The 18,473-nt window shown below is 47.9% G+C and overlaps 1 protein-coding gene across 1 annotated transcript in view; it reads right to left on the minus strand.

Annotated features, from left to right (window-relative positions):
• Window positions 1-18,473, minus strand: part of CFAP57 (cilia and flagella associated protein 57) — a gene marked incomplete at both ends in the record, with an annotated part of 70,882 nt that overhangs the window by 27,247 nt on the left and 25,162 nt on the right. The window contains 7 exons of the mRNA XM_080800498.1: window positions 282-455; window positions 3,630-3,820; window positions 4,443-4,536; window positions 5,711-5,866; window positions 10,375-10,536; window positions 13,498-13,671; window positions 14,900-15,112. Of these exons, the coding sequence (XP_080656624.1) occupies window positions 282-455; window positions 3,630-3,820; window positions 4,443-4,536; window positions 5,711-5,866; window positions 10,375-10,536; window positions 13,498-13,671; window positions 14,900-15,112 (1,164 nt within the window). The remainder of the gene's footprint in view (window positions 1-281; window positions 456-3,629; window positions 3,821-4,442; window positions 4,537-5,710; window positions 5,867-10,374; window positions 10,537-13,497; window positions 13,672-14,899; window positions 15,113-18,473) is intronic.

The raw sequence follows: 18,473 nt of genomic DNA on the forward strand, positions 1-18,473 counted from the left end.
CCACACCGAGAACCTAAGGACACCTCTAGGACTTGAGGTCACCTCTAGAAGGTCTCATCCCCATTTCTACCAGAGGTTTAACTCTGAAAACTGACTCAATTCTACTTGACCATAAATGAAAGCTGGGGATGTTCATCAGTGTCAGGGCAAACGTCACTAACCCTGTGAAAAGGACAGAGAAGGGACAGCCCCGAGGAGGGGTGGGAAGGGTGTGCCTGCCTGGTGGGTTGGAGGTATTCTGGTCAATGCAGCCCAGGGGCCTGCCCAGAACAGTGTCATACCTTTTTCCTCATGATGCCCGTTTCTCCTTTGAGCCGCAGGTTTGATTCCTTCTCATCCCGAAGCTTTTTCTCATACTTGGTTTTGATATCTTGGATTTCTCGGTCTTCATCTTCTTCAATCTGTTTTTTGGTCTCTTCGAACTCCCGCAGCTGTTGCCTGACATCCTCCTGTGCCTGGGTCAGAGGAGGGAAAGTGTACGCTTGGGGAGAAGGGACACACGACCTTTTTGGGCTAACAGGGCCTGGGATGAGAGGAACACATGGGGCCTCTCACGGGGAATGGGAGGGCGCGTGTTATTATAGACACAGGAACAAAGGCCTTGGGTCCCCGGACCTTCCACTGTCTTCCCGTCTGTCCCGTCTTCTCTTCTCGACCTACCAGATGAGGCCGCCGCTTCCATCACTTCAACAACCACCTTCCCGACATCCTCACGCCCGCCCCACCGCTGGTCTTCACCCTGACACCCACGCTTCCTCCATTATTTCCTCAATGAATTTGTGACGGAACTTTATATTTGCGAAACAACTTGACTGCCTTTCCCATTAGATGGGAGCTCCTCAAGGGCAGAAACCCGCTCCGTCGTGCCCACCACTGCATTCCCAGAGTACAGCCCCCACGGGCACACAGTAGGTCCTTAATCACCACCTGAAGGAGTGCATCCTGAACTCTGCCCTCCAGCTCCTTAACCCAGTCCCGACCGTCCCCCAGCACTTTATGTTACATTGTCATTGCCTGTTTGTCAGGATCCTCCCCTGGCAAGGAAGCTCCTCGCTGGCTGGTGGGGTCACATCCCTCTGCTCCCCACCGGGGACCCCCTGCCCTGCTGCTGGTACACAGAGAGTGAAAACCTGGAGCCCAGATGCTGGAAAAGCTAACTCTGCCCACCTGGTGGAGTCTGCGAGGTGAGGTGACTGGAGTGAGGTGACGGGGGCGTCCTCCTCTTTGCTTACTGCCCCCAGGAGCTGCGAGTTCTAGAAGTCAGAGGCCACCGGTTTCCCCTCCCATGGCCCCTGGCATGCTCTGAGCTGTACCATCCCTGCAGTGAGTTCTTCGGGGACTCAGAGAGACAAGATGGTTTTAAGACTGGGCTCCAGAGGAAGGCTGCTCTCTTTCCCCATCACATGTCATCAGACTCTTGCTAGACAGAAGCCTGGCCCCGAGCTCTCCATCTGCAGCCCAGAGTTGCCCGCCAGCCACGGCTCTGGCTCTGGTGGGTATCGTTAAAAAGGAAAGTAAGCCAGCCAGGTTGTCGAGACCTGCCAGGTGGGAGCTCCCTAGGGAAGTTCTGAGTTGAAATCTTGGACTCAAAAGAAGAAACGGGTTGTCATCCCTGTGGGGGTCCTGGCAGGAAGGCCAGCCTCTCTCCCCTCAGGGCAGATTCATCCCCAGCCCAACCCCGCAGCCCCCAAAGGCAAAACTCAGATCAGTTTACTGGAGGTGGACTAACGTTTCTGGGGCTTCTAGGACGCCCCCCTCCCCCCATTCCTTGCAGGTTTTGAAAATCACTGATGGGTGAGACACAGTCCCTGCCCTTGAGAAGCCCCCCGGGGGGCGGGGGGAAGAGAAGTCAAGGCAGGATGCTACTGGATGGCCAGTAAGAACAAGGGGTTGGGGGGGCCCTGAGGATGCAGAGGAAGACTGCCTGGCCCCGTGGGAGGGGAGATGGGGGTAGTGAAGAACCCTGTAGGAGCTGGTTCTCCTCCCTCCGGAGTCTCTGCAGGGAGGGACCAGTGGCCGGGGCAAGAGGGATCATCCAGAGCAGAGGCTCAGAGGCTGTGTGGGGATCTTGGCTACTCCACGTGGTTGGGTGGGAGGGAGCTGGACGGCGGCAGTGAGGACCCGGCAGGAAACATTCCCAGCGCAATGTCAGAGCTCAGCCTGCTCTGTGAGGAGCCCTCCACCCCCCACCTCTCACCTCCTTTATCCCCCACAGCCTGCTCCCTTCCCCGCTCACTGAAGACTTTTGGGTGCCCACTCAGTTCTTGTGCTGGAACTGGGGGTGGTGACAGAGGGCCCTGTCATGTCCCAGGGTGCTTTGACCTTCGTCTCACCTCGGCCTCAGCCACCTACGCTCAGGTCCACCGCTGGAATGGGGTCATGTCTGCAGCCTGAAAACGCAGGCCCTGCTCTCGGCACTGGTGATCTCCCTGGGGGACCCCAGGTACCCGGCACAACTCTCCAGTTCACCATACCCCCCCCCCCACACACACAACCTTTCCGGATTCCTCCACTGTCTTCTAGGCTCTCTGGCCCGGACCTGCTGGCTGCTCACCAGAGGGCCTGTGTTGTCTTAAACCCCCAGCCGGGCAGCAGCGTGGCTCCCCGTCTTCCTCACTTCCATTCCTGCTCTCTGAGTCCTGCTGTGGATGAATGCCACCCGAATTCAGCCAGAATTCAGGTAAAAACCTCAGCTGCATGCTCAGCTACACACCTGCTAGTCCTCTTCTCCGTCACTCCCTCCCTCCTTCCCTTCAAAACTCCTTTCACACCTTCCTGACTCCCCTGCCCCCTCACTTACAGGGTGCCATCTGCTGCAATTTCACACGGAAAAGGCGGCCATCTGGCTCTTCTCCGTTTTCTCTCCATCTTGGGAAACTAGATATTTTGGCAAGCCAAGCTGCTTGAACATTCTCTGACTTGGCTCTGCCTGCGTGCCTTTCCCTCCCGCATTTCTCTGTCTCCTGTTCATTCTAGCTTACATGCCCCCCCCCGCCCCCCCGGGCCACCTTAGCTCCTGCAAGTCTCCTCTGACCCCTCCGGGAGGTCTTCATCCCCCTGCTCTCTCCTGGGTACACCTCTCCAAGGATCCTTCTGTGGGACTGACTCCTTCGCATGCCTGAAAAACAGGCCGGGGTCTTTATTTCTCTTGGTCACCCAGCACTCAAGCTGGTAAACCAGTAAGATACCATCTGGGTTTGTTAAATCAGTGAAGGAATGATTTCATCTTGAAAGACACAAGAAGTGGCTAAAGGGATTCAGGCAACCGCCTGTCCCATTGTTCAGAGCCCTTGTTCCTCTCTTTCTCCTATCGGCATATCCTAAAAATGTCTTGCTGGTCCTTAAGGCTTGAAGGTACAATTAGGATAGAACAGCAGATATGAACTTAGTCTGTCCACAGAATTTCAGTCCCTAAAGCTGAGCACCTCCCAGATCCTTAGGTCCCCTGGTCTAGAGGGCAAGAAATGGTAAAAGAGCAGAACCCAAGGTCAAATGCACGTGTGCTGAAAGGGGGGGACAGAAGGGAAAGGAGGCGAGGCCAGCCCTCCCACGGCTATCTGGGCTGGTCACAGGCCAGGCCTGCAGGATGCACCGTGAAAGGGAGGTGCAGGTCAGCTTCCGGTGAGTACCTCTTCTAGAAGGGTGGTCTTTTCCTGCAGTTTGGCCTCATAAAACTCAGTCAGCTCCTCTAGGGCCTGGCTCTTGGTCTCATCGTTATCCCGAAGCTGTTTTTCATACTCTTCCTGCATCCTCTGGGACTTGAGCTGCAATTCCTGGTACTTCTCATATTCTAGAAGCAACTTTTGGTTGTTGCAACATTCTGGAGGGAAGCAAGGATGGTTATTTCACGTGGGACAGGAGCACGACCTCAGGGTCCCCTGGGAGCCTCTGAGATCTCCCACCTGCTGCCATCAGCAGCTAAGGGCAGGCACCACCAAAGCCGTGATGCCAATGCCTGCCCAGCTGCCTCACCTGCCCACACCCCATCAGCTCGTTGGGCAACCAAACTCCGCTGCGGTGTTGGCTCGGCAGAAGGTTTCCAGGAAGGGGCAGAGGGCTGTTTGGGGACTCAGGGCCAAGAAGAATGTCTTGAATATGCAAAAGAGTTATCAGCACCACTGTTATACAGAAGAGTAAACTGAGGCTCAGTGAGGTTAGGTGACTCCCCAGAACACCCAATGTGTTTGGTGAGTCTGCGACCCATGGCAGCCTATCAGGCTCCAGACCTGCACTCTTCTGTATCTCCTGCAGGCATGCAGTAAGTGCTTAATACATGTTTAACGAATGAGCAAATACATGGGAGTAAAAACTACAGTGAGGTCCAGAGCATAAATGCAGCCTGTGGACAGATAAAGCCAGATTACCTGGGACTTCTCTGGGGTTCCGGGGGACTCTCAGACTTTTGTCCCCACCCGACCCATGGCCTCTACCTGGGGACTCACCCAGGTCCTGCAGCTCTCGGCTCTGTTTGTCTAGCAGGTCCTCAATGCGTTCCCGATGGGACACATCCTGTTTTTCTTTTTCTGTTCTTAAAACCTAAAACACAGAGTCCACTGTTCTCATTCCCACAGATCTGCTGAAAGCAGCCCTAAGGCAAGAACACATTTTATAAGCGTTCGCTCACAAACATTCCTCAAGCCCTTATTTTGCACCAAGCATTGTTCCATGAGCAACAAGCAAGCTATCACTTTTTATTTATATTATATTCTGCTCTGAAAGTTCTAGACTTTCTCTATTTATATCCTGTCTACTAAATGGGTCTTGTCAATGATGAGTTCAGTTTTGGACATGTAGCAGATGGATTTTGGGGTGGAAGAAAGTAAAGATTCATTTGAATTCTCTGTTGTCTGCACGTTGCTGTCAACTAAATTCTTGGATGTGCTAATGTGTCAGCTTCTAAGGGGTGTTTTCTTTAATAGGGCAGGAAAGCTCCTTGCAGGCAGAGGGGCCGCCCCCAGGAATACCTTTGTGCTTAGCTTATGGAGGGCCCCACAGCACTGTCTGTTGACTAAAGAAACAAAATGATAAAACTAACAGCCAGGGGCTTTTTTTTTTTTTTTTTTGGTCAAACTCTCTGACTCGTGGAGATAACATAAAAGAACAAATACCGTCTGAGCCAAAATTTGGGGGTTTTGGATGAAGGTCAAGACCAGTTTGTGGAGAATAAGGGAATTATTCTGGAGAGTTCTGGATCAAATCTTACTACAGGAGGACCATTTAGACTAATTTCGTTCAATCTACTGATGATCCTGAAATCAATATTCTGGTAGCTCTTCTCTTCCTATCCTCTGTTTTTCTTGTGACCTTATCATTCTGTTTTTAAGTAAGTTTCTCTTGATCATAAAGATAATATAGTCTCATTGTAGGGAATTTGCAAAAATACAGAAAAGCATAGAGAACAAAATTTAAATGATCCATAATCCCAACTTCCAGAGGAAATCCCGTTGCTAGCTGTTTTCTTACTAACTGATCTATGTGTATTTATTTTACTTGATTAATACCATTCACTATAGAGAGTTCTAAATTCTGCTTTGTTCCACCTGACACTTTGCTGGAAGCATTTCTGATGTTAGCAGCTCTGCTGAAAAACCACACATTATCATATGGTTCACCTTCCGAGCATAGCTTGGATAGCCTACACCAGTTCCATCTTGAGTAAATTGAAAACATCTTGTTATTTGTGGTTGTTGGCTGAGTCTCTCAAACACACCTGGTTTTTTGTTTTCAAGGACTCCATTTCCTGGAGGAACTTATCCGTTAGCTCCTTAATCTTCTCAGAGTAGTTCATGTCTTTCAGTCGAAGCTGATACTCGTTCTCCATTTTTAATTCTTCCACACGAGTCTTCAGCTCCAACATAATCTGAGCCTTTGGGGGAAGGACATCAGAATCAAGAACATTCACAGTGGGGGGGTGAATCAGAAGAGTTAACCTGGTGGCTTTGAGCTCTCTTGAGATCTGCAGCTCCGCCCAACCTCAAACTCATGAGTGAGTCTCCACTGCACCTTGTCATCTTTTCCCCGCAAGACACCTGGCTGAAAACTAGAAGACATAGGAGTTTCTTCCTCTGCCCTCACAACATCCATACGGTGAGCCCCACTGGCGCCAGGCACGACGCTAACAACTCTCTCATCTTTAGATACGCGTAAATGCCACCTGCTCGGTGAGGTCTACTGGGACCACACTAGTTAGTCTTGTGGCCCTTCCCTTCCCATCCCTGGCACTCATGACCCTGCTCCCTCTGCTCTACGTTTTACTATTTTCTTAGATCTAGGCACTTTCCAATGCAATTTAGGTATGATTTTGTTTATTGTCTTTTGTCTTCTTCCCCCATTAGAATTTAAGCTTGAGGAAGGCTCAGCTCTTTGCTGGCTTGGTATACTGATATACACAAGTGTGCCTAACACACAGTAGGTACCTAAAGAACATGTGTTGAACTAGGACTCCCGCCCCATGGAACGTACTACTGAGGAAGCCAAATAACATTACAAATTCCTATAGGTGCCCAGAGCTGGGTGGTTCCCCAGGCCTGTCAGTGTGCCCCTCTCAACGTCCATCATGACTCTTCTGGCCTCACTATCCTTACTTTAACTGAGGTCCTAACTCTTCCTGCCTTGCTGGTTCCTATGTCTAGTGACTTCTTCTTTCAATCTGTTGTATTCACTGATGCCAAAGTTTTCTAAAAATACTGTGAGACAGACACCTTTCATTTCTTGAAAAAGGTAACGCTAATGATAGAGAGGGTGAGAACACAGGTGTTTTCCTCTCGCTCATCCACGATCACGCCCACTCCCAGCCATGCATCTCTATCTCATCTTTTCTGGTCTACCCCACTCCCCCCACCCCCCACCACAGACAACTAAAGAAGAAGGAATGTGTTACGCACATTTCCACAATCCCTGCCAGTGGACAAGTGTGGACCTGGCACACAGGAGACTGATTGAGATGAGGGATGGAAACAAATTGCTTGGGCAAAGTTGGAGATGAGAGTGTGGATGTCTGGTCAGGGCACTGCAGGTGATGTGGGATGGGTGGGAGGCAGAGGGACAGGAGGCCTAGACTGGGTCAGACCATCAAGGTCCTTGCCAGCCATTATAAGCATTTAGGATTTTCTCCTACAGGGCCTCTGAATGTCCTGTCCAACCTGATTAAGCTGATTTGGTCTCAAAAAGGCCTCTCTGGTGGCAGTGTGTAGCTCGGGCTAGATTCAAACATGAAGGCAGAGGGATTAGGGGTGTGTGGCGGGGGGGGCGGGTACTGCACAGTCTAGTGGAATGAAGAGATTCAAGAGCAAGATTTTAGTGGCACCTGGGTGGCTCAGTCAGCTAAGTGGCTGCCTTTGGCTCAGGTCATGATCCCAGGGTCCTGGGATTGAGTCCCACATTGGGCTCCCTGCTCTTTGGGGAGCGTGCTTCTCCCTCTCCAACACCCCCTCCCCCCTGCCGCCACTTGTTCTCTCTCTCTCTCTCTCATTATCTCTCTCAGATAAATAAATAAAATCTTTAAAAAGAAGAGCAAGATTTTAGGGAATGTGGTGTCTGACTGGGTGTGGGGTGGAGGGGACAGGGCCGTGGATGAAGACCAGCTCCTTGGAAGAGCGCCCCCTGCAGGTTGCACTTGGACTCTCTTGCTTCACCGCTTTATCCTGGGTGCCTAGCCCAGGACCAGCAACATACCGCTAAAAGAATGTTTATCAGATGAGGCGGTCTCCCTGGGGTCTGCCTTGGACTGGTGGGATACATTTATTGATGGGAGTGCTGGCTTTGGGCTCACGCTCATCGCCCTTCCTCAGTCTGTTCTCCCCCTGGCTGCAGAGGCGGCTTTCTATGATGCAAATCTCATCAAGTCATTCCCTAACTTAGATCTCTCAGTGGGTCCTTAGGAACAATATCCAAAGTCTAAACCGTGGTGTAAAAGGCCCCCACAATCCCCTTCCAGCTCCAGCTCCACACACCCTCTCTTCTCTGGCCCCACCTAGCCAGGAGCGTCTTCCCCAGAGCACCTCTCTCATCCTTCTGCACACTCATTCCTTGGTGTGGAGGACCCTTTTCCATCTGTTCCTGAAGGCTCCATCCAAGGCTCACTTCCTCTGGCACCACCTGGCCTGGGTCAGGGTCCCTTCCGTTGTAAACCCAGAGCATCGTTCCTTCACAACACCTGTAACACACTTAATTTTCCTTTTTCATTTTACCCGTACCTCTTCCCAAGCTACAAGCTAAAGGCCCCTGCGTATCTTTCACTTCTGGCACCCCAGACCTTAGTACAGTGTCTGCTATGTAACAGACCCCTCTGTTGAGTACTGGGTGGATGGTTGGATGAATGAATGAATGAATGACAGAATGAGTAGGTAAATCATGTCCTGAGAGACAGTTACATAGAAAATCATAGAATATAAAGAGAAAAAGAGAGCTGGGAATTCTGGAAAATGTGACTTTTATTTTTAATTTTAATTTTTTAAACTTTAATTTAATTTAATTTAATTTTTTAAAAAGATTTTATTTATTTATTTGACAGAGAGAGACACAGCGAGAGAGGGAACACAAGCAGGGGGAGTGGGAGAGGGAGAAGCAGGCTTCCCATGGAACGGGGAGCCCGATGCGGGGCTCAATCCCAGGACCGTGGGGTCATGACCTGAGCTGAAGGCAGACGCTTAACGACTGAGCCACCCAGGTGCCCCTTAATTTTTATTTCTTAAAGAAGAGTTATTTATTTGAGAGAGAGAAAGAGTAAGCATACACGAGTGTGGGGGAGGGGCAGGGGGAGAGAACATCCAAGCAGACTCCCACTGAGTGTGCCCGACATGGGGCTCGATCTCACAACACGGAGATCATGACCTGAGCCCAAATCAAGAGTTGGATGCTTAACTGACCAAGCCACGCAGGCACCCCCAGAAATGTGAGAGAGAGTTGGGAGGGAGCTGGGAAGGACAGAGAGGCTCACAGGGAATAAGAGTGCAGTCTCGCAGATACAGAGAGAAAAGGGGCTCCAGGACTGAGCAGAACATACACTAGTCACTTCCGGCTTGGCAGCAGTTCGGCCAGGCCAAGCTGGGGGTTGGGTCGGGAGTCAGCCCAGACACCTCAGGCCTTTGGCACAGCCTAGAGTCTCCCAGTTGCTTTTTTCCTCTACTCTCTGGCAGGAATGGGGGAGAAAACAGAGAAGAAGGAAGAGGAGGAGACACACTTGCCTGCCTGCCGTAGGTCAGACCCTGACTCTCATAGGCTCTCTCTTATCCTTTCCTCCCACTTTGCCTTTCCTGCAGAAAGTTCCAGGGAGCTCTAGCAGTGATCTCTGGAAATGTCTGGGTCTTACCATCCTGTTTTGGGGCCATTTCTGCATGGTTGTTCTGATGGTTTTACTCATCTCTACTTGACTGAGTTTCCTGATCACAGGGCCCAGGCCTTTGTACACACGCATCCCCAGTACCTAGCAAACAGTAGGTATTCAATAAATGCCCTTGAGATTCTGGATGAACAGCAATGAATGCATAGCTCTGCCATTCTCTGCAAGCCTTGTGAGTTTCCCATCCCTTTGGTGTCTCCCTTAGGGAGCACGGTGCAGAGCCAGCTGTCCACTCAAAACTCTCAAAACACGTCTTCCCAGAGTGTTTAATGCATTCCCAGGAGGGAAGGGACTTTGGGGTAGTGATTAAGAGAGTAGGCTTGAGATTAAATATGGAGCAGAACGCTAATCCTACGACATGTCACTTAATTTCTCCAAAGTCACCTCTTGAAACATGGGGAGAATAGGATCTTTCTCACAGAGATGATGTAACATTTAAACAAGAAAACACTTGTAATTAGTACAGTGCCTGGTTCGTGGAAAATCTAAAAAAAAAATGCTGGTTATCATTACTTTTATTGTTTTATTATTAAGAAGCCTGGGTTTCAGGGCTGTTTTATAAATACTTCATTTTTTTTTTTAAATAAAGAAGGCTCCCCTAAGCAGTTATTAAGTTTCACAGATACAACTGGCACATTTAGCTTTTCAGTTCAATTCTGCAAATATTTACGACCCTCTTCCGCTTGTCTAGCAAGGGCTAGAAACTAATGGTCACACAAGAGAATGGCTTGTCATGGTTCCTGCTCTCCAAGAGTAGTAGGAGGAAAGTTAGTTCACAGGCTTACAGTAGAGGAGAGTAGGAGTCAGGATGGGCAGGATGGCATGCAGGGGTGAGGGTGGAAAGAGATCCAGCCACAGGGAGAAAAGAGGCATGGTGGTGCGGGCTGGAAATGCGCAGGGAGCAGGGAGCGTGGGACTCAGCGCAGAGCACTGGGTGCAGCCAAGTGTGCGGGGCCTTGAATGCTGATCCCAGAGGTTTGGACACAGACTGCTAAGGAACTTCCACATCCCTCTTCATTCAATCTGGTTCCTACCTTCTCTTCCATGTCTGTTTTCGTAACAAGCACCTCTTCGGCAAAGCCCACTTCCCTCTCGCGCTTGATTCCCCGACCATCCTTATCAAAGACCTTCCAGGTAAACAGGCAGCCATCCTCGGCAACGGTCAGCAGGAATTGGTCATCAAATGTGAGTGACATCTGAGGAGAAAAAGAGCTTAGAGAGGCAGCTTTCAGAGGCCACGGATGACCAGAACTGACCTGGTTATTTGCATGGTAACTGTTCAGGCAACCCTGAGTGGGCACAGCCTCACGGGCAGGAAGACTGGATCCTGGGTAAGAAGATGACACGGAGCTCTCACAAGCTTCTGCTAACAAGAGAGGAAGCAAGACTGTGTTTAGGTCCTCTGTGGATTTGGAATCTTAAGAGTTAACTGTTACCTGGATTATAAAAAGAACTCTCAAAACTCAACAGTAAAAAACCCAAACAATCCAACTAGAAGGTGGGCCAAAAATATGGGGACATTTTACCAAAGAGGGTATACAGATGGCAAAGAAGCACATGAAAAGATGTTCAACATTATTAGCCACTAGAGAAATGCATATTAAAACTAGGGGGAGTTAGGACTACACGCCTGTTAGAACAGCTGAAATAAAAAATAGTGACAACGCTAAATGCTGGCAATGATGTGGAGAAACTGGATCTTGCATGCATTGCTGGTGGGAGTGGAAGAAACTTGGCAGTTTCTTAAAAAATGAAACATAAACACATCCTATGATCCAGCAATCGTTCCTCCAGGCGTTTATCTCCGAGAAATGACGGTCCACCCAAAAGCTTGTATATGATGGGTCATAGTGGCTTTATTTGTAATAGCCCAAAACCAGGAAAAAATGAACTATCCTACAACAGGTTAAACGAATTATGGTGCATCTGGGCCATGGAATGCTACTCAGGAGTAAGAAGAAATGAAGTACTGATACATGAAATAACTCAATGGAGCTCGGGGGTATTGCACTGGGCGAGAAAAGCCACTGTCAAAAGGTCACATACTGTATGATCCCATTTATATAAAATCCTCAAAATGACAAACGATGGAAATGGAGAACCAATGAGTGTTTGCGCAGGACTGGGGAGGGGGGGCGGCTGAGGGGGGCAGGGGTCACTGGCAAGGACAGCACGAGGGGGCTCTCTGTGGCCACGGAGTACTTGTGTATCCTGACTGCAGTGCTGGAGACAGGAATCTAGGCACGTGATAAAATGACATGGAAACACGCACACATATTGTACCGATGTCACTTGTATGATACCATTCTTCTTCTGTCGTGTGATACTCTTCCACAATATCGCACCAATAGGTATGACAGATGCACTTACTTGGGGGAAACTGGGAGGGGGTGCCCAGGACCTCTATGGTCTCTTTAAATTTCCTGTGACTCCATAATTATCCCCAAATGAAAAGTGAAGGCCAAAGAATCAATGACGAAAAAGGCCTTCTCAACAATCAGCGAATGTGTTGAGAACCTTACAAATGGCAATGCTCTTCTACTCATCACCTCTGTCTAGCAGCTCAGCCTTTGGGATGATCAGAGATACCCACAGAACCCTGTGGAGCAGCATAGTGGTAGAGTTCATAAGATCATCAAATGCCCAGTTGTAAGAAAAGAATTAAGTAAGTTATGCCCATCATTTGACAGGATATTTGTGTAGTTACTAACATCATGTCTTTCGGGAACATTTAATTATATGAAAAAATGCTTATAATAGCATTAAGTAAAAAAAAAGGCTACAAAAGAGTATATACAGTATAGTCTCAATGTATTTAAAATGCACACAAAATGTAACAAAAGAGTAAGAGAAAATGTATCAAAATATTAATGATGATATTATTAAGAGGATTTTTCTTTTTTTAGAGAGAAAAAGAGCATGAACATGTGAGAGAGGGTGAGGGACGGGCAGAGGGAGAGAAAGAATCTCAAGCAGGCTCCACACCCAGCATGGAGCCCCTCGGGGGCCTGACATCATGACCTGAGCTGACATCCAGAGTCAGATGTCCAACCACCCGAGCCATGCAGGCGCCTTAGGAGGAATTTTATTTCTAAAATAAACATGCATTATTTTTATAATAGAAAAATAAATCCCTTATCCACAAAACTTCATATTTATGAAGAGAAGAGGGGGATTTTAAAATTTACTTTGAGTGCAAGACTCAAGCTCAGTACAAGAATGTTCCTGTTGATAATGAAAAATCCTTTCTTTAAGTCAATCAGAGAAAGATGATTATCATATGATCATATGATCATATGATTCCTGATATGAGGAATTTGAGAAACAGGACAGAGGATCATAGGGGAAGGGAGGGAAAAATGAAACAAGACGAAACTGGAGTAGACAAACCAAGAGACTCTTAATCTCAGGAAACAAACTGAGGGCTGCTGGAGTGGAGGGGGATGGGAAGGATGAGGTGGCTGGGTGATGGACATTGGGGAGGGTATGTGCTATGGTGAGCGCTGTGAATTGTGTAAGACTGATGATTCACAGACCTGTACCCCTGAAGCAAATAATACATTATGTGTTAATTTGAAAGAAATCTTTTCTTAATAAGGATATGGTCTCCAGGCAAGCCAGTATAGAGTTTGGGACAAATTTCAAAGCCTTAGGTGTTAGAGTTGTTGGAGGGACAATTTACAAATATGTGCTCATGGTATTGCCCCAGGGAAGGTCTTTTGTACCTTCAGGGAGTGGCAGGGGCTCATCTCCCAGGCTTTGGCTCTTTTTAAGTCCAAGGCACTTCCTTGGAGGAGGAAACCTGTGTGCCATGACCAACACTCAGCAGATGGGAGATCTGGGTGGCATGCCTACAGCATCTTTTAAATGTCTCATTATCAGGCATAACATTAAAGGGAGCAACCTTGTACATGAATCTTGAGGTATCTCTCTGATTATCTCTTAGAATATATTCCTGGGAGTAGTTTAAATAAAGAATATTAGTAGCCAATCAATGGTCACAGTGGTTAGATGAATAAAGAGGAGGAGAGGAATAAGGGGAGAAAAGCCACCAGGGAGGTGGAAGGGATGAAGAAGGTATGTGGAGGGCAGGATTGGATGGATCCAGCAAGGGCTAGTTCTGGGCATGGGCCCCTGAGCAGAGGGCCCCTTCTTACCTTGGTGATGGGACCTGCATGGGCCTGGTACTCGTTGAATTCTTTCTGCAGAGGCAGTGGGTACTTCATCGCGCGAATGGTCCCCACCGAGGTGCCCACAAACATCATCCGCCCGGAGTGCGAGATGACAATGGCCGTGTAGATGACGTCAATTGCTGAAATCTCTCGAAGGACCTGTGACACAGAGGGCTCTGCTCAGGGTGAGGGGCTGAGCCATACCCTCAGGGTGTCCCTCCCTCCTCACCTCCTCACTAGCACCATTTGATGACTTTCACATCATTCAATCCTCCCCAAAACTCTTTGAGGTAGTTACTGTAGCCCGAGCCCCAGGGCCAGCGAGTAATTTGCCTCGACTCACCCACCAATCGAGCCCATGGCAGTCAGGCCCTGGGACAATCTGGCCCCAGTGTCTCTGCTCTTGACTGCTGGGCCACCTTGCATCTCAAATTCAGAATGGGTTGTGGGTCCTACAGTTATTCAGCAATTATCAGTGTCCCTTACATAAAGGAAACCCTGCCAGCAGGGAACTCATTCAATTCTTCACTTGCTCATTCACTCACCTCCCCATCTAGCCAGCCAGCTGCCCATCCCCCCTCCCACCAAACACTTTTTGAATGTTTGCATGGATCACACAGCTAGTGGGGATCCCAAGAGGCGGGAACAGTGGGCCTGCCCTGCAGGGGCTTTGCTCTGGTTCAGCATTGGAAAAGCCACCACACAATTGGGACTAAGCTACTCAGGGGCACAATGGAGAGAACCCCTCCTCTCAGCTGTGTTCTAGTCATGGGGAAACCCATCTCAGGTCAGTTTGCTGCCGTGGTATCTGTGCACTTGCCCAGGCACCAGCACCGGGATGGGGACAAGCACTGGAGAGAAGCTGGAGAAACCAACAAAGGTCAGCTGTCGCTGGATGCCCAGAGAAGTACACAGCCACATTTGTACGAAGAAGTGTCCTTGCTGAGCTCCTCTCTCCTCCCTCAACTCTTTGGAGCCAAATGAGGTAGTTCCTAAAATTCAGAGTTTGAGGGTTTCAAACAAATAGGGTGGCAAGCTGAGGCGACAGCAGGAACTATAGTTCTGTTTCTACCCCAGGGTAAGCATGTAGTTTAGAGATGCTGCTGACCTGTGGGCTTGGATGGTGGAAGAGACCTTAATGGCCAGCCAGCAAAACAGAAGCAGAAAGGGGCCCCACAGTTTCACCCAGTCAGGTAGGGCGCTGGGCAGGAAATGCCAGGAGTAACAGTGACTGAGCTGACCCAAAAGGCATGAGGGGCTGGAAATTATAAGGAGAAGGGGCCCTGTTCTCATGAGCCCTCTTCCCATCACTCTTCCTGCAGCCCACACAGAGGCTATCTTCTGCAGACCAAGGCAGCAGCCAGGAGGGAGGGCCAGGCCGACTCACCGAAGAGTCTGCAATCTCCTTGAGGGTCTGGTCTGATCCAACCGCAAAGATAATTTTGGAATCAGGGGAGACAGTAACACAGTTGTAGCTGCAGGACTTCAGCACACATTCTGTCTCTCTCTTTCCAGAGGACAGATTCCATTCATATACAGCACCATCTGTGCCACAGGAAATCAGTTTGCTGTCATCCGCATTCCAAACAATTGAACGAACCTACAGGGATGAAGACAAACCCAGTTAAAAATCTGCATGCACGTGCACACGCACGCGAGCACACACACAGACACACACACACCTCCTTTGGGAAAGGAGGATGCATGCCTCACGTGTTCCACTAGACTGAGGTAGCATGTCCTTTCCTGGTGCATGCCCTTCAGCAAGCACAAAACTGACTTTATTTGGAACACAGCAGAAAGAAGTCCACCCTCTGGGCATTGTCTAAAATCATGGAGATATTGGTGGAGAGCAATTAAGAGAAGGCTGGTCAGTCCATGATATAAGCAAAATAGCAGAGCATAAGAATTATTTTATAGAACACGGGAAAGAGATGGACAGGAAGAGCCCTTCTGCAATCAGAGACAACTCTGGGGGTCAGGAGGGCTGTGTGCATGGGCTAAGCCACACCAGCTCAAAAGCTGTCAGAGCAGGATGTGGGGAAACCCGGAAAGCATCTTCTAAGCTGCATGGGGACACGTTAACACAGGGCAGAAGCCTCACTGGCACAAGGGGTTTAAACATAACATCTGACCTAACGCTAACTGAATAATAATCTCCTCTGGTCCACGGGCATCTCCCAGGAAACCAGGCTTAGAGATAAAAATCACACTTATTCCTGGAAGCCTGGAAGACTGTATGCATGTCTAAGGCTGCACTCTCTTGGGTACAATCACAAAGAGAACCTCCAGAATACCAGTCAGTCTCTGGCTGAACAAGGAACCAAAAATGTGAACTCCGTGTACTGTGACAGCAGCCTCCTGGCCACACAAATCCAACAGTAAAGGGTAAAAGGCTAACTGGCTCAGGAGGCTAAGCCCAGTCTGCGACTCATAAGAGGCTCAGGCCAACCCAGGGGCAGTCCCTAGGTAGCCAGAAGGAATGATAAAAGAAGAAAAAAATCTGAGCAGAGACATCAAGACCGCACACTGCAGGGGAAAGAAAGACTTCTCAGGGTTAGTTCAGCCAGGTCACTAAAAAAAGACACATCTTTCTAGGCTTTCCCTGTTGTCATATTTGTAACTCCCTTCTCCAGTAGTGAGAGACCTGCCCCCCATTATCTTCAGTATGTTTGCTTATTTTCTCAATCTCCTCCTAAGTAACCTACATCCTGACCCACTGGCCACTTCCTTTGGTATTTCCAGGACTCCTACCCTGTCAGGTACATCCTTGACCACTTCTTCAGCTCCCTCTCCACCTTTGAAATTGCATTCTGTTTGTTACTATTATGTAAAAATACACTTGAAAAAATATAGTGACATGATTTCCAACAGTATTCCTAGATTCACTAATTTTAATAGTTTATCTGAAAGTTCTTTGAGGTTCCTACATACTCAATCATGTCATCTGTGATGATTTATTTATTTCTTTCCAACCTTTACGCCTTTTATTTTGCTATGGCCTGAATATTTGTGTCTCTTACCTCCCATCCCACCTCCCCCATGGTTCATATCTTGAAATCCTAACCCCTGAAGGCAAAGGTATTAAGAGGTGTGGGACCTTTGTGAGGTGATTAGATCATTGAGGGTAGAGCTCTCATGAATGGGATTAGTGCACTTATGAAAGAGGCCCCAAAGGGCTAGGTCACCCCTTCCACCCTGTGAGGACATGAGAAATCTACAGCCAGGAAGAGAGCCCTCACCTACCCATGCTGGCACCTGGATTTTGGACTTCCCACCCTCCAAACTGTGAGAGAAAATTTCTGTTGTTTATGAGCTACCCAGTCTGTGCTATTTTGTTATAGCAGCCTCATGGACTAACACATATTTCCTTTTCTTGCCTTATTGCATTGGTTAGGACTCAGTACAAGGCTAACAGAAGGCATCGTGTTTTGTTCTCTATCTCAGAAGGAATGCTTTCATAATTTCATGATCAATTGGGCTGTTTGTTGTAGGTTTTCTTAAATATCTTGCATAAGACTTTTAAGGATTTTAAAAAAGATTTTATTTATTTATTTGACAGAGAGAGAAAGAGAGAGAGAGTGCACACAAGCAGGGGGAGCAGCCGAGGGAGAGGAAAAAGCAGGGTTCCTGCTGAGCAGGGAGTCCAATGCAGGGCTTGATCTCAGGACCCTGGAATCATGACCTGAACCAAAGGCAGACGTTTAACTGACTGAGCCACCCAGGTGCCCCTTGTATAAGATTTTTAATAAGTAAAATGAGACGTTCTATTATTTTTTAGTTTTTAAGTGCTGTTTTTTAAAATCATAAATGGATATTAAATGTTATCAATTTTATTGTATCTGGATTTATGGAGATAATAAGGATGAAAAATCATGTTTATGTTAATGTGGTATAGTATATTAATTGATTTCAAATTGTAAAACAACCTTGTATTGCTGGAATAAATCCAACTTGGTCATTCTGTATTATCCTTTTTATATGTTGATGGATTGGCTTGATAATATTTTGTTTAGGATGTTTTTATGTTCATGAAAAAGACTGGCTGATCATTTCCCTTTCTTGTGATGTCTTTGGCAGGTTTTGGTATTGTGATTATGTGGGCCTCATAAAACAATATTGGGAAGTATTTGCTCTTTTTTCTGTTCTTGATAAGAGTTTCTTCAAGATTAGTGTCATTTTTCATGAACAGATACTTCTCTAAAGAAGACATACAAATGGCTAACAGACACATGGAAAAAATGTTCATATATCATTAGCCATCAGGGAGATTCAAATCAAAACCATACCGAGATACCATCTTACACCAGTTAGAATGGCCAAAATTAACAAGACAGTAAACAACAAGTGTTGTTCCCACTGTTGGTGGGAATGCAATTTGGTGCAGCCACTTTGGAAAACAGTGTGGAGATTCCTTGAGAAATTAAGAACAGGGGCACCTGGGTGGCTCAGCGGGTTAAGCCTCTGCCTTCAGCTCAGGTCATGATCTCAGGGTCCTGGAATCAAGCCCCGCATTGGGCTCTCGGCTTGGCAGGGAGCCTGCTTCCCCTCTCTCTCTGCCTGCCTCTCTGCCTACTTGTGATCTCTCTGTGTCAAATAAATAAACAAAATCTTAAAAAAAAAAAAAAAAGAAATTAAGAACAGAGCCACCCTATGACCCTGCAATTGCACTACTGGGTATTTACCCCAAAGATACAAATGTAGTGAAAAGAAGGGCCCAATGTTCATAGCAGCAATGGCCACAGTTGCCAACTATGGAAAGAGCCAAGATGCCCTTTAACAGACAAATGGATAAAAAAGATATGGTCCATATATACAGTGGAATATTACTCTGCCATCAGAAAGGATGAATACCCAACTTTTGTACCAACATGGACGGGACCGGAGGAGATTATGCTGAGTGAAATAAGTCAAAAAGAGAGAGTCAATTATCATATGGTTTCACTTATTTGTGGAGTATA

This window comes from Martes martes (genome assembly GCF_963455335.1).
Source record: "Martes martes genome assembly, chromosome: 4".
Lineage (NCBI taxonomy): Eukaryota > Metazoa > Chordata > Mammalia > Carnivora > Mustelidae > Martes > Martes martes.